The 25,223-nt window shown below is 37.3% G+C and overlaps 2 protein-coding genes across 10 annotated transcripts in view; one reads left to right on the top strand and one right to left on the bottom strand.

Annotated features, from left to right (window-relative positions):
• Positions 1–13,665, top strand: part of Wdr41 (WD repeat domain 41) — a 45,024-nt gene extending 31,359 nt beyond the window's left edge. Inside the window, exons 8-13 of the mRNA XM_048800174.1 lie at positions 439–549; positions 5,363–5,547; positions 8,251–8,372; positions 9,646–9,734; positions 10,645–10,778; positions 13,420–13,665. Coding sequence (XP_048656131.1) covers positions 439–549; positions 5,363–5,547; positions 8,251–8,372; positions 9,646–9,734; positions 10,645–10,778; positions 13,420–13,572 — 794 coding nt within the window. The 3' untranslated portion in view covers positions 13,573–13,665. The remainder of the gene's footprint in view (positions 1–438; positions 550–5,362; positions 5,548–8,250; positions 8,373–9,645; positions 9,735–10,644; positions 10,779–13,419) is intronic.
• A 3,335-nt stretch (positions 13,666–17,000) lies between these two features.
• Pde8b (phosphodiesterase 8B) overlaps positions 17,001–25,223 on the bottom strand; it is a 233,653-nt gene continuing 225,430 nt past the window's right edge. For all 9 annotated transcript variants that reach the window (XM_048800167.1, XM_048800164.1, XM_048800165.1 and 6 more), the window contains 3 exons: positions 21,518–21,685; positions 19,264–19,393; positions 17,001–18,783 (listed from right to left, as the gene is read on the bottom strand). In XM_048800167.1, coding sequence (XP_048656124.1) covers positions 18,674–18,783; positions 19,264–19,393; positions 21,518–21,685 — 408 coding nt within the window. In that variant the 3' untranslated portion in view covers positions 17,001–18,673. The remainder of the gene's footprint in view (positions 18,784–19,263; positions 19,394–21,517; positions 21,686–25,223) is intronic.

Raw genomic sequence — 25,223 nt, 5'->3', positions numbered from 1 at the left:
TAAGCATGAATTTGTAGTCTAGTTCAAAGCAGTGCTTACTGGCCTAGGAATGTGAGTAGAGAAAATAGATAATGGACTTGTTTCAAGGGTGTGGGACAGTCACCAGCCAGGTAAAGAGTGAGATGGGATAGCTGGACAACATGAGTTGAAGTCCTAGAAAGAGTGGGGACTTCAGTATTTGCTAGTTAATTTGGAAGAGTCAATAAAGCAAACAAGTTCTTAGGGAACCCTGACTTGGAGTTTGAGTAGATTGTTTCAAACATCTCAAGCATTTGAAAGAAACCATTTAAATTAGTATGAATAAGGCTATCTTTGGAGATGGGTTTTTCAATATGGTAGGTATTTTTCACTTCACAAAATACTTGCTTTTTGAGTAGAAAATGGTACTTCATCTTTCTTGAACATTTTAATAGAACAGTATCTCTTTTTGTCATTTAGTAATTTTCAGATTAGTAGAACCCACAGAAGGATCCTTTGAATGGGATATTATTGAAGTTAAGCGTCTCCTTGATCACCAGGATAATATTCTTTCATTGGTTAATGTCAATGGTAAGCTCATCATACATATTTATATTATGCACAATTTTGAACGTGTTAACCTATTCTGAACTTTAGTGTTTTTTTCCAGGATTCTCGAATATCTGTTATTAGAGTAATAGATGTTAGAGATTGTGATTCTCTTTCACTCTAAGCTTATGCCAGTGAAGCTAAGCAAGAAGTCTCAAATGTTGTCAAGTCTAAGAGTTAGGTATAAGGAAAACAGAGTGAGGCAGCAACAAGCAGATAGAGAAAAGCATAATTATCCCAGGTGCCGCATGGTAGCTGTGAGCTGATCATCATAGTGCTCATAGCATTGCAGCATTCTTGGCAAATAGTTGTGGTCAGTTCTTTTTTTTTTAATATTTATTTTTTTTTTAGGTGTAGATGGACACAACACAATGTCTTTATTTTTATGTGGTGCTGAGGATTGAAACCGGGTCCCGCCCGTGCTAGGCGAGCACTCTACCGATGAGCCACAATCCCAGCCCTGGCCAGTTCTTCTTTAGTAGAAAAGATTGGAAATAGTTATGCCCTTTTGTCTTGCTGACCATATTGTTCAATATCACATAGCAAGTTATACATTAAAGTGGAATAACCAGGATTTAAGCCAGTTGTAGTTGTGATTGAAGAATCCCAGTGAATAAGAAAGGTTTGCAGAAAATGAGTCATGTCTGCCCTTCCTGTAGTTATGGGTTTTGACTTGCCAGACATCTTATTTGGCTCCATATACTATATTAGTGAGTATCTATGAGTTGAAGCTGACATCACACGGCAGGATAAGATCACAAACCATAGATCTTGACATTTAGCTAATTCACTTACAAATAAGTGTCAGCTTATATCATCAGAGCTCTATGGGTGATCTGTGTATGAATCAGGTGAGAGAATTCGTCTTGTGGAGACTGCAAACGAGTCCTGTAAGGATCCTGTGAATATGAAATAGTAGAAAGGACCTGGACCCCAACCTCATATTTATCTGAAGCCTGGACTGGCTCTTGAAGAATATTTTGTGTAAACATGAGATGAGGGGAAAGAAGGGCACAGAAAGCACCAAGAGGACCAAATGTGGTCTCTGTTTTTATGCTACTAATTTGATGTCTGTTTTTATGTCACGTTTTCATGTATATTAGTCAGAATGTCCCTTCTAGCTCCAAAATCCTTTGCCCAATAGCCATCTTCTTATAAACTCAGATATATGTCTTTCTAAGGCCCAAATTGTCTATGGTGATAGAAATGACAATGATTGGTAGTGCCCCTTTCATTGTCTCTGGGGACCCTTTTTTTTCTAGCCATGGGTAGCAGCACAAAAGACCTTTTGAAGCCTCCCCAAGGCCCCAGAGCTGCTGAGAAAAGCATGGCAATGTTCTGTCCTGTTACACTGGTCATGCCTAGTTAGCTTGTTTTAGTGATGAAACAGTGGTACCATTGAACCAGTATGGTTACTTAAATGAAGATGATGGGGTGTTCCTGGTATAGCCTTAACTTCATGGTCTTTCTTTTTCTCTATGTGGTATGCAAACTTGTATAGGAATATAAATAATTTGCACAGTGATAAACTATGGTTAACTCTGTGTTATAACTAAGATGCAGAACCAAAGTCAGGAGGTGTTTATACTCCAGTTCTCTGGTTCTTTTACAATACTTGTTTTTTTCCCCCCGGGTAGTGCTGGGGTTTGCTAAGCAGATGTTCTACCACTAGCTATGTCTCCATTCCAAGGCTTATAACATTTTAAGAAAGTCCTTTCAAATATTTCTTTGCCAGATTCTTAAAGGAAGGAAAATGGAAAGCTAATGCAAAAAAAAAAGTTATTAATGAACGTTATAGAAAACTTGTAGTACTTTCTGCTTTATAAACTCCATGACTATAAAATTACACTACAGATATAAATAAGGCAAAAGAATATTTAGCAATCATACATGGCCAGGCAGTCTGGTAAAGTTTGAAAAAGATTGCTAACCATCTTCTCTTGTGCATGGGCATGTCAGTGATGTTGAAGATTTTCGTGATCCTGAATTGATTATGTTGTTTAATTTCTTCCTCTAATTTCTACCCTGTCTCTTTGTCCTTATCCATTAACACTAAAAGATGTGGCCAGTTACTGGGTTTCTAACTTGGGGAGTTGGGGGAGTACGTACATGTTCAGTGAGGTAGACCCAAGGCAACCTTAGAATGGTATACTAGAACTCCCACAAATATGAATAATTTATACCAGGAGATTTGCATGCCCGGGCAGAGATTTCCTAAGACAAACAACATGACTTTGCTAATACCTTCTGGCCAAAGGCTCTGTGTGCTTCTTCATTTTTTTCCTTTTCTTGCTTTGTGTTGACAGCATGGTCTGGTATCACAAAGTATTAGTACTTGCAAGTTATGAATAGACAGATGCCAGGTCAGATTTCCATACTAAGTATCTTGATACTTAGAGGATGAAAGTCCATCCACTAATATTACATCATTGAGGCTGTTTGGTGTGAAACATTTTGCATGACTTGTATAGGAATATAAATAATTTGCACAGTGATAAACTATGTGCTGACTCAGATGAATGCAAGCATTTTGTTCTTAGTGAAAATTTTCAAGTGGTCATTAATACTGTGTTTCTGTTGCATAGAGGAATCACAGGTACTTGGAGGATTAAGTCAGCAGACAGCTGCATGACCTCAGTGGGTTCACTCTGTGTTATAACTAAGATGCAAAACCAAAGTCAGGAGGTGTCTATACTCTCAGTTCTCTGATTCTTTTACAATTTGAGTGAAATTGAAAAGAGCAAGGTAAAGGGTGAAAGAGAAGGTTATAGAATGATTTGGACTGCTTTAAACTTTTACACTACTAAAAATACAAAGTTGTTTCTCTCCTGAGATAAGAATTGAACTTATTTTTCACACAGAAAAATCTATAATCTTTTAATAAAGCTACCTATTATGGCCTTGAAACTAAGACAGAATGTTTACATGTATGATTATTAGTAATTTTTTTATTTCTAAGAGACATCTGGTTATTAGAGATTTCTGTCTTGCTGGTTTACTGGATAAATGGAATAATTAAATCACAAGTATTCATCTCTGTTTTCTTAAATCACATGTCACTGGATGTTTTAATACCATTAATGTGGAATAATACTAGGGGCTCAAAATAATACCTGAGACTCAAAGATAACATTTGATATCTTTTTAAAAATGTCTAGACATGTATTATTTAACTTGATATTTATAATCATTCTCATTTAATGCATGAGAAATCCAAGATGAAGAAAGGTTCATGATTTCCTAAAGAACACCTGCCTAAAAATAGGCAGGGAGGCAAAGTTAGAACTTTGGTTTCCAGACTCAGTGCATTGTTTTGTTCTCTTACCTCAAAAATGTAAAGAATCAAAACAAATTACATTTTTAGAGGTAATTTTTAATCTAGCAGTTGTACATTTTCAGTGAATGCATAATGTGTAAAGTGTCTTGGCCCATTGATGTCATTTTATTTAAAGATTTTTAAAACGTCATTATACAAATTAGATAATCATAGAAGAAAATAGTGAGAAACACTGAAAAAAAAAGAATTAAAATCATCCCATCATCCAGTATTAAACACTAGTCCACATCCTTGTATATGTGTGTGTATTATAATTATATATGATATATAAATATGATATACTGTTTTGTAACAGTATCTCATGAATATATTTCCTTGTCAATATAAAAACATACTTTTACAACTTAACTTTCAATAACAGCATTACTGTTTTATTTTGTGAATGTCTGATATATTCGCTCTCCAATTAGATGTTTAAGTTGTCTTCAGGTTTTTAAGACTATGTCTAGCAGCCTTGTATATATGTCTTTTATACATTTCCTTCAAAGTAAATTCCTAGAAGTGGAATTGGTGGTTTATATTTTTATGGTTTTGATATATATTACCAAATTAATCTTTGAAAAGATTATTTCAGACTTATATCAATGAGTACTAAGGCATTAGCAGTATATGAACATGTTGATTTCCTATGATTTTGCTGGTATTGGGCATTTTTCTGTTTTATAATAAGAAATTTATGAATTTCAATTTATAAATCTGTAACTTTTCCAATTTACAAGTCAATAAATGGTATCTTGTTGCATTTAAATTTCTTTGATTATTAAAGGAGTTTAAAAATCTTTATACATATTTACTGATCACTTGTTTCCCTGTTCAGCTCCTTTACACATTTTTCTGCTGGGGTATTTATCTTGTTCTTAGTGATTTCTGATAACTCCTTATGTATCAAATATATTAAACCTGTTTTGACTTCTAAGTTGCAAATTTTCTCCAGCTCTTTGCCATCTAAGTGTATGATTTTTTTTTCTTCTTATCAAGCAGATATTTACTTGAATCTCTTCCCCCCCGTTCCTGCCCTCCTTCCTTTAGAGCCCTTTACCACTCCATATTCTTAAAACTATTCAGCTTTATTTTCTTTAATCCTTTAAGTTCCTGTAATATTTTAATTTATATTATGTACAATTTTGAACTTGTTAAACTATTCTAAACTTATTTTGGTATACATTCCAAGGTAAGGTCCTTTTATTTTTTATTCCCAAACTTGACTAAACATTCCAGCATGAGATATTTTATTACGAGAGTAAAATGTAATAATTATCAAACACTAAGAAACTAAACTTAAAGCCTATTTCTAGTCTTTTTATTCTATTTTATTAACCTTTCTGTTTGGCTTATTTAGGTGTCTCATTGTTCTTATTATTGTGGTTTTATAGAATATTACTACTAGGCATTCCATTCATTTTTTCCTTTAGCCTAGAGAAAATGATCAATAATTAGGCATTTGTGAACTTTGCCTAGATCAGAGTTTTGTTACGGGCTCCCATGTTGGAGAGCTGATCATCTGGGATGTCCTGGACTGGACCATTCAGGCTTATGAACGCAACTTCTGGGACCCATCTCCACAGCTGGACACCCAGCAAGAAATAAAACTCTGTCAAAAACCAAATGACATTTCCATTCATCATTTCACATGTGATGAAGAGGTAAAAAAAAAAATTCTATACATTATCTATAAAGTTTATACTTTATCTATAAACTTTTTTAATAAGCCAAATTTCTGATTTTTAAAACTTAATCTCATAATGAACATAAAAATATCATTCCCTATCGTTTCAAGTTGTGTCTTCAAATGGTCTAATATTTTACATAGACTGTACCACTTACATTAAAAAAGGATTTTTAAATCTTTGCTCCTAATCTTCAGGCAAAGAAGTGATTAGATGACTGCAGATTTAGAAACCCTATTACAATTTTGGGTTGGATTAAATAATCCGACAGAATTCGAAGTTAATGCTTCAAATTGTTTTCAGTACACTGTAAAAATTCTTTTGAAGATTCTAGTACATTTCCGAGAGGGATAAAAAAATAAAAACAAAAAATTCTAGGAATGTTTATCTTTAGTGTGCTGACATCTGGGGAAGATAATTGATTAATTGCTGCTATCCATATATTAGGCCTTGACAGTGATGTTCTTGAAGCACTTGTGCTGTGAAAGATCAGTACCAATGGACTTCTGAATCTTGGCTCTGACCTGACAAAAACAAGAAAACAAACAAACAGTCTTCTGTGGTGACCTATGCTATAATCCCAGCCACTTAGAAAGATCAAAAGTTCAGGTCCAGCCTAGGCAATTTATCAAGTCTCTGTCTCAAAATAAAAAGGGCTGGGGATATATAGTTCAGTGATAGAGCATCACTGGGTTCAATCTCTAGTACTGGGAATGGGGTTTGGGGGGATCTCTTTTACTCTGAGAAACTCAGAAAGGGGGAGTTAGTTTTCTAAACATGATCACACACACAAAAAATGTAAACATTGAGGAGGGGGACTAGAGGAAGCTTTTCTTTCACTTTATTTTGTCCCTTTATATCCTGGTTTTCTAAAGGCATACATATTATTATTATTATTTAAAAAGTTCAGAAGTTGTGTACTGAAAGGGAAAGGCTTTTAATTTCTTTGCATCTCTCTTTAAAAACAAAAACATAAGAATAGGATAAAAGTGGATTAAAAAAATACACGTACACAGGGCTGGGGCTTGTAGCCCAGTGGCAGAGTACTTGCCTACATGTGTGAAGCACTGGGTTTGAAAAAAAATTTTTTTTAAATACATGTACACCTAAATATCAAGTTTCTATGTATCCCAATTTTATTTTGAAAAAAATATATATATATGTGATAGAACAATAGGTCACACTTATATATATGAGAACACTCAGAAAAGTGTTCTTATTATAGCCCTAAAATTATATATAAGTGTGTGTGTATTTAAATTTTGTATTCAAGATTTTTTGATTAATCTTTATTAGCGCTATAAATGCTTGAGTAAGTATTAATCAGTTTCCCCCAATTTTCTTTCTTTTGTTGGGGGTTCTTTCCATCTCTAGGTTCTTTTTATCCTCCATTAATCGTTGATGGTGGATGACTGATAGAGTATCTCTGTTGAATGTCTCTGCCCCAAAGCTCATGAGTTCTCTAATTATGTTTATAATTTTCTACATGGCCTTTGATTAATTACTTGAACTCCATGGACTTCCTGCTTTGTAGAATGAGTTTTGGGGGTTCTGCATTGAATATAATCCTTAGGGCTCTAGACTTTAGTACCTTGGCTAGCCATTTCCTTTAATTATGCATGGCAACTGGTCTCAGCTTGCATTACTGAGAACAGAGTACTTAATCCTAAGTACTCTGTTAATCATTCGACTTTTACTCTGGGAAGCTCAGGGGCATGCTTTGGTACAGCTAATCCAGTTAGTAGGTCTGAGTTGGGTTTGTAGCCAACAAGAAGGATTAGGGGCTCAACATCTCTGGTTGAAAGCAGGGGGAAATCTGTAGGAATTTTTGATAGGTCTGCCTCTTAGGGTACCCAATGAATAAAAATGAATGATTCCAAGACAAGTGCTACCTGATGTCTAGTAACTTAAAAATAATTTCAGAAGCAAGGTGGTATGGTATAAGGAAAGAGCAAGAAACTGGAATAACATGACTTTGATTTTGGTATTGAGTCTGTGCCTGATTTCTTTTGTAATTTTAAACTTTTTAAAAATTTAACTTGCTCATCTGGAAAATGGCAATGATGCATGTTTTTCCTACCTTAACAAGATGTTTTGAAGCTGAAGTAAGATGAAATTGGCAAAAATGTTTTTAAAAAATTAAAGTTGTTTTAGTAAAAAGGTATTTCTAACATTACATAGAAACAACGTTTTTTGTGAAGCCTTCAGAGGATCTTATGATGATAGTACAACTATAGCATATGTTTTTTCAATCATATTTATAGGTCTCTTGATTGCTTAAGATGCCGGGTACAAGTAATTTTTCTCACATTTTCCAGGCAAAAGAAGCTAAGTAATTTTCTCAAGGATAGTGTTTCGTAGATGAAAATCCAGGCTGCTGCAGGACCAAGCTGCCAGCCACAGTTCCTTCCTTGAGCTGTCACAACTCATCGAGGAAGAAAGTAATGTTATGCAGAGCCTTTTCTGTATTAGTAGTTGTATCAAAGTACCAAGCACCAAGGAAAGCTTTGTGCTTTGACATTTTTGGACTTCAGAGGGCAGTACAGTAACTTGGGCTGAAGGCTGGGAACAGGGGAGGTAACCATGATTTTCTGATGTCACACAAGGGCTGGGAATCTATTATACCAGATGTAGTAGGCATTAGTTTTATGCCCCTTTTTAATAACTTTTCCCCCCCAGAATGTATTTGCTGCAGTTGGAAGGGGTTTATATGTGTATAACCTTCAAATGAAGCGTGTGATTGCCTGCCAGAAAACTGCACATGACTCCAATGTCCTGCATATTGCCAAACTTCCAAACAGGTATAAGTTCCATCTGTTCTGCAGTAGATGAAAGTAAGTCACGGTTCCTAGGGCTGCCAGTGTAATTTCTCAAGTGACCAAGCTACCTGGCTCTGTGGCTTGACCTGCTGTGTTCTTTTGGTAATGGAGAATGCCCTATGGCTGACTCTGAAGAGGAGTTGATTACAGGAACCAAGGTTCAAAGGAATTATATTGAATATCATTCTAAGAAAAGATCATTTAAATTTGGTGCTTTTTTTAAAAAACAAGTTTAAAGACTGTGGCATTTAACAACGTACTGATTTTCCTATTTATATTTTATATAAACCCACCTTGTTGTTGTTTGTTTATAATCAGAATTAAATGGTAGGGGCTGGGGTTGTGGCTGGGGGGTAGAGTGCTCGCCTAGCACATGTGAGGCACTGGGTTTGATCCTCAGCACCACATAAAAATAAATAAACAAAGTAAAGGTATTACGTCCATTTATAACTAAACAAAATAGTTTTTAGAAAATGAATAAAATAAAGGTATTGTGTTCATCTACAACTAAAAAAAATATTTAAAAAAAGAATTAAATGGTAGGCTTCTCATTGTCTAAGGCTTCGAAGTGAGGGTTTTCCTCTCAGAGTAGCTGTAGCTGCAGAGTTTCTACGGATGAAATTATGGGAAGACAATAGCATTATTTTCTATGCAGGATATATTTAGAGTAAGAGGCACCCTGAATACAAATGCTCAGAATATTGTAAAAATATAATGCATGCAGTTTACCTGAATGTCTTTTTCACCCATTCTGGGGATCACAACCAGAGCCTTGCACATGCTAAACAAGTGCTCCACCACTGAACTATATCCCCAGCCCTCCTAAATGCAATTTTTTAAATGGAGAAATTTTTAAAATTTAAAGCATTTGAGCCAATGCACATAGTGTCATGTGTGCCTTTACTGAAGAGTGTGTTTAGTTTGCATTGTAAAGCTACATTCAATTGTGATTTTTTTCATATGTATATTTTAGTTGTAGTTGGACACAATACCTTTATTTTATTTATTTTATGTGGTGCTGAGGATCAAACCCAGGACCTTTCACATGCTAGGTGCGTGCTCTATTGCTGAGCCACAACCCTAGCCCCTCAATTGTGATTTTTATGAACTCATGCCAAAAGCTGGAAAAAAACAACAACAACAACAACAAAAAAAACAGTCAAGGGCTCCAATGATTTCTTTGATTGCAAATTCAGCATTTGGTCTTCCATGATGCTCTCTCTCTCTCCATATTACTGATTTTCTGTTCTGACAGGCAGTTAATCTCATGCTCAGAAGATGGCAGTGTACGCATTTGGGAGTTACGAGAAAAACAGCAGCTCACAGCTGAACCTGTACCAACAGGTGTGTGTCTTTTCCCCAAAAGGTAGCCTTTCTCTGTCTCTCCTTCCTCATATGTCAGGCAGAAGAAAGGTGACTGTGTGAAGCCACAGAAATAATAGAATGTACTCTAAACAGGCATTAGATGTTTACAGTAAGTATAGGGTAATTGGGATCTAGGATCCACTTCTTAATATTGCCCTAAAGTAGAACTGCCTCTTTATTTTAGTTCAACTGGGATTTTATTGTTTTGAGGGCAAACAGTTATTTCTAGTAGTTATTCAATTATATTGTCTATAATTCTGATTGGTACACAAACAAAATTTTTACCATCGGTTGTCAAACTAAAGTGTTCTTTATCATTAACATCAAACATAACTTATGGGAAAAGAACACTTTTCTTTGTGATCACCTCATGAGCTCTTGACTTTTTGGTGCTCCATTTGAAAAATAAAATTCTAGATGTTTGAATGAATTAGTTACCAGTACCCAATATGAAATCAGAGGCTGGTGCCTCTAGTTTCCTCTGGTTCTTTTACTTACCTGAGGTCCTAGGGTATTGTGTTTAACACACACATGCTGCTTTTCCTTGATTTTGTTGATTGATCTTAATTATTTCCTGTTTTAGACTTTGTCATTCAGATCTTTTACATCTCTTTCATTCCCTGTGTTTGTGTGTGTATATTAATATACCTTTACTAATGGGTAAGTGGGGACAATAAAAAGAAATTAGGAACAAACCTTGCCGGTTAAAAAAGATGAAACAAAATAATGTATTTTAAAGACCCCAGTGTAGTACTTGGTGCCATCTGCTTGGTAATATAAGTGTGGAACATCTTTGCATTTAAATATTGTCTGTTTTTCTGGTCTCATATCATTATTGTAAGTCAAGCTCAGTAGTTTGGAAATGACAGAACTGATTGCATTTTTTTAGGTTTTTTTAACATGTGGGGATTTGGAAGAGTGAACAAACAAGCCAGCCAACCTATTAAAAAGCAGCAAGAAAATGCCACTTTGTGTTCACTGGAGCTCATTGGCGATTTGATTGGACACTCATCCTCTGTGGAGGTACTGCTTTTAGTGGACAGCACCGGCCATGTGGTTCCCTGCTTCTGTCTTGCACTGCTCTTTGTCTCAGAAAGACCTAAACTCTCTCATCTGTAGGTCTCTGTTATATCTGAACACGGAATAGGATAAGTGGGGGTAGTTAAGGTCTTCCTTTACAGAGAGAGGATTTGAACAAACAAGGAAAGTATTGCTTTTAAGCATGAACTTACTCACCATTTGTGAGACACAGATAGTTAACTAATAAAGGCAATGTGAATAATGTTAACTATATATGTCTACTAGTAGTCCACAGGGGGTGTAGGGTTTACAGTTAAACATGTGAAGTTAAAGCCTTAATAGAATCTGATTTCCAGGGACCTATCAAATTCATGACCAAAGCACTGTTTTGACCTATCTTTGATGGATGATAATTTGTTAACTTTATTAAACCTTAAACCTTGATAATCATTGTGCATATATGAAAATAGTTGAAAATTATAAGAAATAAAATTCTAACTTAGGGAAATCCAAACACATTACTGTTTACTATAGGCACCATTGCCTGTAATGGAGAAATAAGATCAGTCAAGATAAAGAGATAGTTGGAACTGGTAACTATGACTGTGTAAACAGAGCCCTAAGTAATGAATTTCTTAATTTTTTCATAGCTAGGGAGGAACAAATTACTTTTCATCCAAATAGACATTCATACTTAGGAGTAGCAGCAGCAGCACACTGGCTACTGCGCATTTTCTATATATCAGAAATTAATACTAAATTACATAAACCCTAGAGTTTGCAAAGAAATGTAAAATCCTTGCCCTCATGGATCTTATATTCTAGTGAAGAGGAAAGGGGCAAAGCTAATAAGCTTTGTTTAGGCTGCTTATGATGGACCCAGATGAGTAGCAGACAGTGAATACTCAGGAACTAGAACGTTTCTTGCTGAGTCCTGTAAATATTGATGGAAGATATGGGACTTCAGATTTGAGCTGAACTCTGGAGGTTAGGCAGGTGTATAGCCTTGTCACTGTATGCTCTCTGATGTTGGGTACTATGTGTTACTCTGCTTTGCTTTGCTTTACCAGGTAGCTCAGTTTTTTGTGTTTTTGTATTTTTGTGTTTTTCATTTGTTTTACCTTATTTTTGCTTGGGCATCTATTTGTAGTTTGGAGGTGGTGAATTTGGCATGTGGTAGACAAGGGCAAAGACAGCATTTACTTGGTGGCAAGGAACAGATTGGCTGTGCAGGGGCATTGGGTTCCCATGATAAGACACTAGTGTGAGAGAAAGCCTGAGATGGTACTTTCAGGTTAGATTACAAATGTCTTGTATGTAAGGCTGAATAGTTTAGACTTTTTTTTTTTTTAAGTAGTAGGGACCTGTCAAAAGGTTTTATGTGGTTGGGAGACCTTGAAAATGGCATATTTGTCGTAAGTCAGATTCTTAGGAATTTTCCTGAAGTGTTGATACTTCAGCATTTTTAAAAAGCGTCCTGACTTCATTGATAAAAATTTAGTGCTCCAAATTCAGTGCTCTCCTAGGTGCTGTCTCCTGAATTTCCTCATCACTTGTATGTTTTCATCCTTGCTTTCTGGCCCAGCCCTTCTACCTGTGTACTCAATTCTGTCTTTTCCAGACTCCTAATGAATTTTGTGCTGATATTTTCCCTCCTCACTCCTATATTTCAGTGAATTCTCACCTGTGGCCTCATCCTGCTGTCTTCAGAAATGTATGTTACTTCAGAGAACACTGTCATCCTCTGGTTCCTTCATGTTTGCTCCTCTCCTGTATTTCACTCTTGCCTTCAAGGACCTCATCCTTTCCTTGGGTTCACTTACCTCCTCTCTGACATGTCCCTCCATCCCCGGTGCTCATGCTGCCTTTTCATCCACATTCCACTGTCCTGTCCTTAGCCTCCAGCCTTTTCCTTTCCTAGGCACATCTCCTCCCTTTCCTTGGAGAGTTTTCTCCTGAAGCTTTCTGTGACTGCAGTTTCATCTCTGGGTCTCCTCTCTGTTCGAGTTTCTGTGGCATGCTGTAGTCTGTACTGCATTATTTAGGACCCAATTACCAAGTCTTTCCTTGGTGCCCTAATTGTTTCAGCTAAGGTTTCGTTTTCCCAACTGGTATGATCTTCTTGAGGGCAAGGACCATAAACACACCAGAGACACTTAGTAAATGCTTGTGGATTGATTGAGTGCATCTACTTTCATAGAGTTGAAGTCAATGTTTATCTTGGGAAATTTGGAATTCAAAGACTTTATGAGTGCCATTGGTACATACATAATGATTAAGTAAAGCAGGCATGGCAGGACCTGTACCTGAGAGAATCTTAAAACCAATACTTGAAGGATTAGATTATGATAACATTTAGAAGATACTTTGAGAATTCACTTAGTTTACAAAAATAGCTGTTACTCATAATTTTGTAGTTGAGCAATATTAGTAACATTCTGACTATTAACATTTTAGATAGTGGTTGTTTTTGTATATAACTGTTACCACTACTTAAAAATGAAACTTCTCATGAAAATCAAAGAGCTCTACATTCAAATCCAAGGAAGTCTGAAAGCATATTTTGTAAGTACACATGCTACTCTTGTATCAGCCTCTTCTCTTCATAAGTTCCTATAATCAGTGGTTTCAATTTTCCTTACAGATGTTTCTGTACTTTGAAGATCATGGACTTGTTACTTGCTCTGCTGATCATCTCATTATTTTGTGGAAAAATGGAGAGCGAGAATCTGGATTGCGCAGTTTAAAACTATTTCAGAAATTAGAGGAAAATGGTGACTTATACCTTGCTGTCTAGTCTAAGGAACTGAGAATACATATGCATGAACCTTGAACATCAAATATAGAGTAATACTCTGAAAAACATTAATATATTGATTATTTAAATTTGTATTTTTTTCCCTGTTTGGTTCATAAAATTCTACATGTTCTGAGTTTTTACACACTTACAACCCAGAAAAAAATTGCTTCTCAGGTATTAGAAAACCCACTAAAGAACATACCGCAAGTTTCCATTGGACTTTGTACAGGTGGTGAGTGCTTAACTTGAACCATTGTGAAATGGTGGGAATAGGGGTAAGAGTAAAGTAGTAGTTTTATTTTGGGATTCCTTTACGGTGTATTTCACTAAGAATTCTTGTGATAAGCCAGGTACAGTGACCCATACCTGTAATCCCAGCACCTTGAAAGGCTGAGGCAGGAGAATCATGAGTTCAAAGTCAGCCTCAGCAATGGTGAGGAGCTAAGCAACTTGGTGAGACCTTGTCTCTAAGTAAAATACAAAATAGGGCTGAGGTGTTGTGGCTTAATGGTTGAGTGCCCCTGAGTCCAATCCCCGGTACCCCCGTGCCCCCCCAAAAAGAATTCTTGTGATAAATATTTCTATAAATTTCCCTGGCCTTTAATAACTATCAGTGATTTTTTTGGGGGGGAGTACCAACTGATTTGTTTAAATCATTAATAAGTTAGTTGTGGCAACTAAAATTCTTACATACTAAAATCCATAGATGTCTTATGAAGGTATATTTCTTTCCCAGTGTGAATTGGCTTGAATGCTATTGGCCAAATTAGTACTAGAACAGCAGCTGCCCCTCAGGTGTTCCAACGATGAGTCCTAGACCAGCAGAGCAGCACAGTGTTTCCAGAATCAGGACTGTGGCTGCAAGTGCCTGATTGACCGACCTCGGAGTTAATATGAAATGCTCCTTCTGTGTGTGTTGAGATTGGATCATCTTTACCTCACCAGCCTTGTGACAGAATATGCTCTCACTTTTAGTGCTGAAAAATAAAAGTTAAAAAGTATTCTCAGCTGGGCGCAGTGGTGCATGCCTGTGGCTCAGGAGGCTGAGGCAAGAAGATCAAGAGTTCAAAGCCAGCCTCAGCAAAAGTGAGGTGCTAAGCAACTCATGAGACCCTGTCTCTAAATAAAATACAAAATAGGGCTCAAGGCTGTGGGTCAGTGGTTGCATGCCCCTGAGTTCAATCTCCAAAATATTCTCCACAGTAAAAATTCAGTGGACTTAATTATGAAATTATTCTTAATCTTCTGATTAAAGAATCCTATTAAAGAAAGGGCGAGGTGACTGATTTTCAGAAGCTAATCCTCCTCAAAGGACACTTCTGCATATTTGCTCCTTATACACAGACATACTTCCTAAATGGAATCTTTATAAATCCTTGTTTTTACTGGTCTTAATATTCCCAGCTACCCACAAAGACTGGAAGAGTTAAGGTCATCTAGGTAGACTAATGGAATAATGTCATAAATGAAGACACCTAGGGCTAAGGAGGTAAGACCTTGAGATGGTTAGCTGTGTAGTGCCTGATGTCATCATTGAGCAACTTTAAACACAGGAATCGAGGAGGAGGGAGTGAGATAAATGACTATATGACTACCACTTGAGGAAAGCCAGTTAGTGTTTACAGTCATTATTGCTGTTTGAATTCATAAGAAAAAAAGCTTTAGAGAAAACTATACTAAAACTTAAGCTACTTCTATGTGAAAATTAACACTGCCTTTTAGCCAACTAAGTGTTGTTATCGAGGCATATTTGAAAAATCACAAAGAGCTTCACCTGAAGGTGGGGCATGGGTAGCATCCCCAACCTCAGTGGACGTGCAGTCTAGTCTGAGTGCATCAGATTGGGATCACTTTGGCTAGGTTTCTTCGGACTCCTTTAAAGCTTTTTAATTTTCTTCTCTATATAGACTTTTCCCCCTTTACTAACTTATTCTTTGCAAATTCTACATTGGCTCATGAATTAATAAAGATGTTTCTGAAGTTGTAAAAGACATAGGAATTCAGAGATTTTAAACTTTCATTTCTTAACCTATTCTGGGTTAGTATCTTGTGAGAGTGATCTGTTTGAATGGAGTGGTGAAAACCATACATGAGCTTGAGGATCGAACAGTACCACAGTGAATCCCTACTGTGGTTATTGTCCAGCTAACTACTTTTCCATCATGAGAAACTTGTGTATTCAGAAGGTAGCCTCCAGCTCAGTCAGAGGACTTGATGGCTTTTTTCGTGAGAGCTCTGAGGTCAGAGCTAGAGGGTTAGCAACATGATTCTGGTGGGGACTTAAATTCAACTGCTGCTCAGTAATTACATGTAATTGCTAAACTTTGAACTTTCAGTTTAGAAGAAAATGATAATTTAGGTCAATATGTAATTGCATTTTTTTCTATTTCCCAAGCTTAGCTTTTAATACCTAACACTATGTATCATACCTTGTCATTTTTTAAAATATTTTTTTAAATTGTACATGAAAAAAATAACTTTATTTATTTATTTATTTATTTATTTTTATGTGGTGCTGAGGATTGAACTCAGTGCCTCATATGTCCTTGGCAAGTGCTGTACCTCTGAGCCACAACTCCAGCCTTTGCCATTTGTTTTTAAAAATACTTTTACCTCAATCTATGGCTGTATTCACATAACACAATTAAAAGTGTTGGATCATCCTTTCCATTTGTCTCAAGTGGAACAGGTGCTGATTATGATTGTTCTTTGCCCAGAAGGCTAACTAGTCCTGAACTCTGAGAGCAAGTAAATTTCAAAACCTTAAGTTAGAAGTAAAGAATGCCAGTGAAGCTATCGAATCATTCTGGGTTAAGTAACAATTCTGATAACTTTTCCTTCTTCTTGCTAGTAGTAATAGTAATAATGTCACTTTAATTAGTTTTTCTTAAAAATTAATTAAAAATACATGATATTTTAGTAAACAACTGAGTATAAGAGGAAATTATAATAGTTGCTCAATTATTTCTACATTATTTTAGCATACAGAAACTGATATATCTACTACCTGCAGGACTATATTTCTAGTAAGTTGACCTTATGGCAGAAAATACTCATAGCTAGCAACTTAGAAAAATTACACTGTAGAGTATACTGATACAGAGCAGAGCCGCACTGAAGCTTGAGTACCTGGCTCTCTTAAAGCATTTACCATCAACACTAAGGCTTGAATATGAAGTTGACTTGACATAACACTGAGTAAACTGTAATGTTTCATACAGAAGATGTCAGGGACCTGATAAACGTTACTAACCAAATGGAGCGGACAGCAAGATAGTCAGGAAAAGATCGTCCTTGCCTCAGACACGCTTCTGAAGCCTAGTCAAATTATTTAGCTCCTTAATATGGGATTCTGGCATCCTGATTTTAATGTGTTCTGAAAACAAAGTGTGTGACTCATGAAATAAAGGACACTAAACGCAAAATTTGAAATTATGAAAAATTTAGGCCAAAGAGGTAAAATAAAAACAGCTGTTGGGGATGAAAAATGGCTGTAGGAATTTAGTTACAAGTACTTCACAAAAACATTTCATCACATTTACATAATGCAGCATTACAATACAAAGCTGGCTGCTGTCCTGACCAAGCAAGTTCTCTTATCATCTAACAAAAATAATTTAGATATATTTCATCACATGGAATCGTCATATATGTTTCCATTTTTGGTACAAAACATAGAAAAAAACATTGGCACATTATGTAGTGATAAGTCATTTTTTTTCTTCCCATGTACCAGTTTTGAGTGTTCTGCATACCAATTTTAATTTGGAAACAAAAGTAATTAGTGATTCAATTAATTCCGTCTCTGTTTATACCTCTTATATGCAGCATGGAGTACAGAGAAAGAAAAAATGAAGATATTTTGTTTGCTGAGTTTCTAATGTTCGTATACATAGAGAAGTGTTGGCTGGTAAAGAAAGGAAAATCTCCAGTCTGACTTTATGTGAAAAGAGCTGTATAAAAATATGCACTTGTGCTTTAGAAGCTTTTAGCATACAGTTAATAGCTTAAAATAGTATTTACTGCCTCTCCATATACCTATTTTCTGATATATTTACACATCTTGCAATCCCTTTCTATATCATTTAAGCAAATGGCATGATCTCAAATATAGATAAGTTAAAAATCTCTGAACCTTGAAACTCCCCCATCCCCTCCCCAGATATATATGTCTAGGTGGTGCACGGCACAACAAATGCCATGGGCTTAGACCCAGAAAATTTAGATCGTTTTAATAAAAATTTTTAACAGCAAATGTATATAAATTTTTTTTTTAAAAAAAAAGCTTGTCCAAGGGCATTCAGATTTAATGGCTTTTAGATTAATACTCAGTGTAGTGCCGTGTGGCTGCCCCCGTGAGCTGTAAGTAAGGGAAGCTCAGGATTCCCCCCACGTGCAATGCCACTCCTCCCCAGTCATGGATGCCTTTCTGTTCAGATGAATTCCTTTCACACGGAGGGTGACACAGACTGCTCAGCCTCATCTAGAGGGGCACATGCCAGGCCAAGGCAGCATCCTAACTTGGGTGTCACACCCTCAACCCAGAAGATCCACCTAGCCATAGAAGCTGTGAAGCTAGCTAGTCGATCAACAATTTGGTCCTAGTTGTTCTGCTCATTTTATGTAGCTTTTTTCTTAGATAGATCTGTTCAGATAAGCTTCTTAGGAATCCTTTTCTTGAGGAAAATAGTCAAGCTAAACAGTGTTGATGACTTTTATGGTAAGAGATGAGCTGAACACTAGCTAAGCTATTTGGTCACCATCCAGGGGATGGGCTCACAGGCGCCAGTTTCTTGTATCCTACTAGTTACAGTGAATCAGCTCCATAGTGACAAGGCTTCACAGGATGATGGCACAGCAAAGGAGTTTGCCAAGTATTTGATCTGTCACTAAGTGATCATTCAAAAGAAATATATTTTTTTCATGGAACATAACTTTCTAAAAATGAAATTTGGGGGCTTGCATGATTCAAGGTCAAATATTAAACATTTGCTCTTTAACCTACACCTGTCATTATAATTATAAAGGAAAGCCTCTTGTACACTACTGTGATTCACAGTGCCCTTTGTAGATCAAGAGGTCCCCAACTGGTTTGGCTTTAGCTGTCAGACGGAAGCCTCAGACTTTTGCACTTTAGGTCATCTAATGTCTTCCAGTGTTTGTAGTTATCCGCCAAGTGCTGCATCAGGGCTGGCAGATGTGCAAAGGCTGCAAGAACATAAAAGAATCAAAAGAAATCTGTTAAATTAAGTTGGATTGCTGGAGCATTTATCAGGCAGGGGCTCTCTGAGGTAAGTTTGGGATTAGAATTGGAGACATATCCAAGGTTAGGCCTTAGGCTGCAAAACATACAGGTCCTTTTAATTATTTAGAAAGCTGGCCATCGATGACATTAACCTGTAATTCAGAGTGGATGTATTTTTTTTTTTTTTGCATCTTTCTGGAGTTTCCTCCAATGAAAGAATAAATTGGTTTGGAAACATAGCATTTGAGGAGCTGAAACCTTGTTTATCCAGTTGTCATACATTCATTGAGTCCTCTGTACTCAAGGCTCTGAGCTAGGTGCTAGGGACACACCTTTCTGGCCACAAATAACTTTTGAAAAAAGTATTTCATCTGCCTTTAGGACTAGCCTATGTAATTAATGGTAAGTGTTCTCTGTGAGTGGTGAAGCAGCCACTAACTTACCATCCCACGCATCAAACATATCTGTTATGAAGTAGTCAATGAAGGAGATCTGGGACTTGGGGATGCTGCAGGTATTCCGGTCAAACACTGGCATCACCACTGGTAGCCCCTGTCTCTTCTCTTCATCCGTCTGTAAGGAAAACACCACCACAGGGCCATGGGCACATAAGGAGACTTCACGCCAACAGCATGTTTCTCCAAACAATTCTCTGAACATGGTGATTATCCATTTTTATATAGAGAGAAACAGGCTCAGCAAGGCCCTGAATCTTAGGTAAGTCAGCCACCACACCTGCTGCAGTGACTGAGGTCAGGTTTCTGACACTGACATCTCCAACTTCTCATGCTATACCACACTCCCTCCTACAGCATTGATCTTAGGGGGCTTAGCCCCTCTTTCTGATCTGTTTTTATTATTTAAAAGATAACTATTTTCAAAGTCTGACCAATATTACTACTACTCAAATCACTACTACTAGTTAACATACTGAGGGAACAGAAGCAACAGTGGTTAAATCTACTGGCAAGTTTGCATAAATCAAGGAACTGGCACCAAATAGTATTAAGAGCAATTGTCATTGTATTTTCACTGTCTTATGCTTAAAATTAAAAAAAAAAAAAGTTTCACCTAAGAAATTACTTTTTGGAAGCTGTATAATAATTACTAATTTTATTAAATCTCCACCTTTTGAGTATGTCTCTTAATATTCAGCATGACAAAAGGAAGTACACAGAAAGCCCGTGTGCTGTATACCAGCCTGGTCTGATGGTCATCAACAGGAATTGAGTTGTGAGCTGAACTAGTTACTTTTTTCATGGAGCACTGTTTTTACAGAGGAATGACCGACAGGCAAACTATGGTTGTTCTGATTTGAGTATTAGCCATGCAGTTCTCTCAAGGTATGTGGAAATCTGGGTACTACGCACATTATGGTGTAATGTGTGTAAAGCCATACTTCACAAAGCTGCATAGTAAGATCCACTTTTCCTAATGCTATATTAAGCCAGAAGCCAGCTGATCAGAGGCTGCCTTTGTAACTTTTTGGATTTTTAGGTCACGCTGACTCAGGGAAAAGGATGCCTAAGTAGGAAGCTTACATCAGTGAACTTAACAGTGATTCTCTCCCATTCCCCATTCACACACTGAGAAAAGCTTGGAGTAGGACTTCACATCCTCTGTGTGGATCCTAGGAAGCCCATTAATGGCCTCCTACCAGTGTTTGGCTTTGCTCACTGGTTTCAGGACAGTTGATCAAGCAGCCTTAAAATATCCACTGGTGTTCAAGGAATAATTTGTTCCCCTCCCCTCTTCTGGCAAGCTCAGAACTGCCTGTCCTACTTTTCTTCAATTCAGCAGCTCCTTCTCAGCCTTGCAAGCTACAGTTAGCTTACCCGGTTCTCTGTTGGCCATCTTCCCTCCCAGCCCTGCTAGACACTGTTGGCAATTTGTTATCCTTCCTCAGTAGTACATTCCAGCCAAACAGATGCCTCCAAATGCGGTCACTGTGGCTACTTATCTCCTGTCATGTACATACACACCAATCCTTAGAAACTTTTCTCTGGAAGTAGGGCTATAGTTCAAATGGCATGTGATAGTCTACTCTTTTCTGAATTTTTCTTAATTCCTCTTTTTACTCCCACAGTTAAGGTGAATTACATATTGCTGTTCTCCTTATATAAAAATCCTATTTTTCCAGAAAGTCTTTTTCTATTTCTGCGTTTCTATATCCTTCAGGAAAAAAAACAACTCTGATATCACTTGTCCAAAACCCCCCCTTTATCTGAATTTCTGTAGCACTTAATATATACACTTCCTTTAGATGTTCATTTTTTTTTCATGTGGGCCTATCTATGTGCACATCCCTCCCTGACTGGACCATGAGTGACCCATATCAGGGATGTATCTTACTCATGTCTGTGTTCCCAGAATGCACTGTGGAGGCACTCACTAATAATCTGGTAAATGAATGGGAGATTTCCTAGTTCTTGTGGAAATTCAGGATCCAACAATTTGAGGATAAGATTTACTTCCATAGGCTCAGTCTACTCCCCTTCTCCCAGAGGGACTTCCCTTAGGATACTGTAGGTTAGTCCCTTCAGAACCAGAAGTCTACACCAGGCAGAGGAGAGCTGCCTCCTTCCAGGGAAGAGGTCAGTAATTGATAAAAAGTTACTCAGCGGGAGGACCCACAGAGTTCTATGGCCTTGGGCCCACTCCTAGACAGTAAGTGGAACCTCCCTCAAGTCAGCGCACCTGTGCAAAATACTCCTCGGAGATCCTCCCGGCCCATTCGATGCACAGGTCCAAGGGGCGACATGGGTTGGCCACATCAGCACACTTAATCATCATGCGCTTGATCAGGATTTGATTTTCTGGAAAGTTCTTCCCAGTAGGGTTACATTCACAGTCGCTGCCCTCAGTCTGGAACACATGATCAGATTAGGGCTGATTCACGAGGATGGTAAAGTCACAGGTACCAACTCACCAGGCACGCTTTGGCATGACTGGGACTCAGCAGTCAAGGCTTTTTCTGTGAGCAACTTGGTAGTAATCTCAAAGAAAGAGGGTTCTCCCCATCACCAGTTTTTCAGAAAATGTGTAGAAGCAGAGTTTTCAGTTCTTGAATATGTTAAAGGTGGGAAGATGGCACAGGTGACTCTTCAGTTATTTCTTCATTTATTTTCCTTGTTCCCACTCACCAGCTCCCCTCTCCTGTACCTTCTGTCTACCCCTCCCATTTTTATCATTCTCAGAAGGTATATGGACACTTTTGCTTTCTTGGCTGATCTTCTGGGTGGTAGGGAGTGTAAGCCATGTAAATTTGGGGTAGATGGAGCAAGAGTGGGCTAGGGCAGGAGTATGTGTGTTCAATGACATTGGAAGAGATGGTTGTTATGGTTTAGATTTGAGGTGTCCCCAAAATGTCACGTGTGAGACAAAGTAGGTAGGCTCTGAGGTGAAATGATTGGATTATGGAAGCCTTAACTCAATCAGGGATCAAGCCTTAAACCAATAGGGATTAACTGGATGGTAACTAGAAGAGGTAGGGTTTGGCTAGAGGGGGCAGATCCCTGGGGAATGCCATTTTTGTCCTTATTTCTCTTCTCTTCTCAGAGTGTCTCCCCATGCCTCCTTTTCCTTCCTGATCATCATGTCCTGAGTTGCTTTTCTCCACCACACTCTTCTACCATGATGTTCTGCATCACCTTGAACACTGAGGAATGCAGCCAGCCTTCTATGAACAGAGACCTCTGAAACTCTGAACCCCCCAATAAACTTTTCCTCCTCTAATTGTTCTTGTCAGGTCTTTTGGTCACAGCAGTGAAAAAAAAATTGACTAAAACAATGGTTATGCACCAATACATACTAATAGGAGGATGTCAGTGGTCCTGAGCCACACAGCCAGGTTGGGGAGTGGGTGGGCATACATTCAGGCATAGGCCAGTTATAGAGCCTGGGAAGTTATTTTCCATTCTCAAAGGCACCATTGATTTAATTGTGTGAAAACAGTTAATTAGTTTTCCAGGGCTTTGCCAAAATGAGAGACTGCATAACATTCAGGGAGTTTTGTTTTGTTTTGAGACTGGACTTATTTATTAAAGCATTGATAGAATACTTTCTGAAGATTGTTCTGATTGATGAGCAATCGGAAGATACTTCTTACTACAGACCTCACAGTCAAACATAAATCTCAACAGAAGAATTGGGGGTCTTACTTGGATAGATGACCCTCCCAATTCTAATTTTATGATTCTGTGTAACTTTTCCCCTCAAAATACCCATGTTCTTTCTCCCATAAGGTGCTAGGGGAAGGCAAAAGCCCTGGCATTGTACTGTGAAGTTCTTGTTGGAGGGGGCTCAATACTGGTGAAATGGACACTATCCTTCTCCCCAGGTTAGTCATATGATGTGCTCTATAGTCTTCTTACTGATCATCATATTACCTTTAACATATCCATTCATGATTCTATACTTAGAGGATCAAAAAAATTCCACCAGAAAACTTCTAGATTTAATAAATGAATTCAGCAAAGTAGCAGGATATAAAATCAATACCCATAAATCAAATGCATTTCTATACATCACTGATGAATCCTCTGAGAGAGAAATTAGAAAAACCACCACATTCACAATAGCCTCAAAAAATGAATAAAATAGTTGGGAATCAATTTAACAAAAGAGGTAAAAGACCTCTACAAGGAAAACTACAGAACACTAAAGAAAGAAATTGAAGAAGACCTTAGAAGGTGGAAAATCTCCCATTCTCTTCGATAGGCAGAATTAATGTTGTCAAAATGACCATACTACCAAAAGCGCTGTACAGATTCAATGTGATACCAATTAAAATCCCAACATCATACCTCATAGAAATAGAAAAAGTAATCATGAAATTCATTTGGAAAAATAAAGAGACCCAGAATAGCCAAAGCAACCTGTAGCAAGAAGAGTGAAGCAGGTAGCATCACAATATCAGACCTTCAACCATACTACAGAGCCACAGTAATAAAAACGGCATGGTATTGGCACCAAAACAGACATGTAGACAAACTGTATAGAATAGAAGACAGACAAACCCACATAAATACAGTTATACTAGTTGAAAGCATACAAAACACACATTGGAGAAAAGATAGCCTGTTCAACAAATGGTGCTGGGAAAACTGGAAATCCATATGTAGCAAAATGAAATTAAGCCCCTATCTCTCACCATGCACAAAACTCAAAGTGGATCAAAGACCTTGGAATTGAAGCAGAGCCCCCACACCTGATAGAAGAAAAAGCAGGCCCAAATCTTTATCAAGTCGGATTAGGCCCCAAATTCCTTAATGAGACCCATAAAGTGCAAGAAATAAAATTAAGAATTAATAAATGGAATGGATTCAAATTAAAAAGCTTCTTCTCAACAAAAGAAACAATGAGGTGAAGAAAGAAACTACAGTATGGGAGCAAATTTTTACCACATGCAAATCAGACAGAGCACTGATCTCCAGGATATATAAAGAATTTTAAAAACTTAGCACCGAAAAAACAAACAACCCAATAAACGGTCTAAGAAACTGAGCAAACACTTCTCAGAAGAATATATACAATCAATCATTTGATCAACAAATATATAAAAAAATGTTCAACACCTCCAGGAATTAGAGAAATGCAAATCAAAACTACTCTAAGATTTCTCCTCACTCCAGTCAGAATGGCAGCTATTAAGAATACAAACAACATACAATGGAATTTTACTCAGCAATAAAAGAGAATAAAATCATGGCATTTGCAGGTAAATGGATGGAGTTAGAGAAGATAATGCTAAGTGAAGTTAGCCAATCCCCAAAAAATAAATGCCAAATGTTTTCTCTGATATAAGGAGGCTGACTCATAGTGGGGTAGGGAGGGGGAACATGGGAGGAATAGATGAATTCTAGATAGGGCAGAGGGGTGGGAAGGAAAGGAAGTGGGCAGGGGATTAGCAAGGATGGTGGAATGTAATAGACATCAATATACAAAGTACATGTATGAGACTTGAGTTGGTGTGAACATACTTTATATACAAAAAGAAGTATGAAAATTGTTCTATATGTGTAATAAGAATTGTGATGCATTCTGCTGTCATGTATTTAAAAAATAAAACCAATAAAAAAGAATACAAACAACAATAAATGTTAGTGAGGATGTGGGGAAAAAGGCACATTCATACATTTCTGGTAAGATTGCAAATTGGTGCCACCAATCTGGAAAGCTGAATGGAGATTCTTTGGAATCTTGGAATGGAACCACCATTTGACCCAGCTATCCTACTCCTTAGTCTATACCCAAAGGACTTAAAAGTGGCATACTACAGGGACACAGCCACATCAGTGTTTATAGCAGCAGAATTCACAATAGCTAAACTGTGGAACCAACCTAGATGCCCTTCAATAGATAAATGGATAAAGAAACTGTGATATATATATATATATATATA

The sequence above is a fragment of the Marmota marmota genome, unplaced genomic scaffold (genome assembly GCF_001458135.2).
Source record: "Marmota marmota marmota unplaced genomic scaffold, marMar, whole genome shotgun sequence".
NCBI lineage: Eukaryota > Metazoa > Chordata > Mammalia > Rodentia > Sciuridae > Marmota > Marmota marmota.
This window is presented reverse-complemented; position numbering and strand designations above follow the sequence as displayed.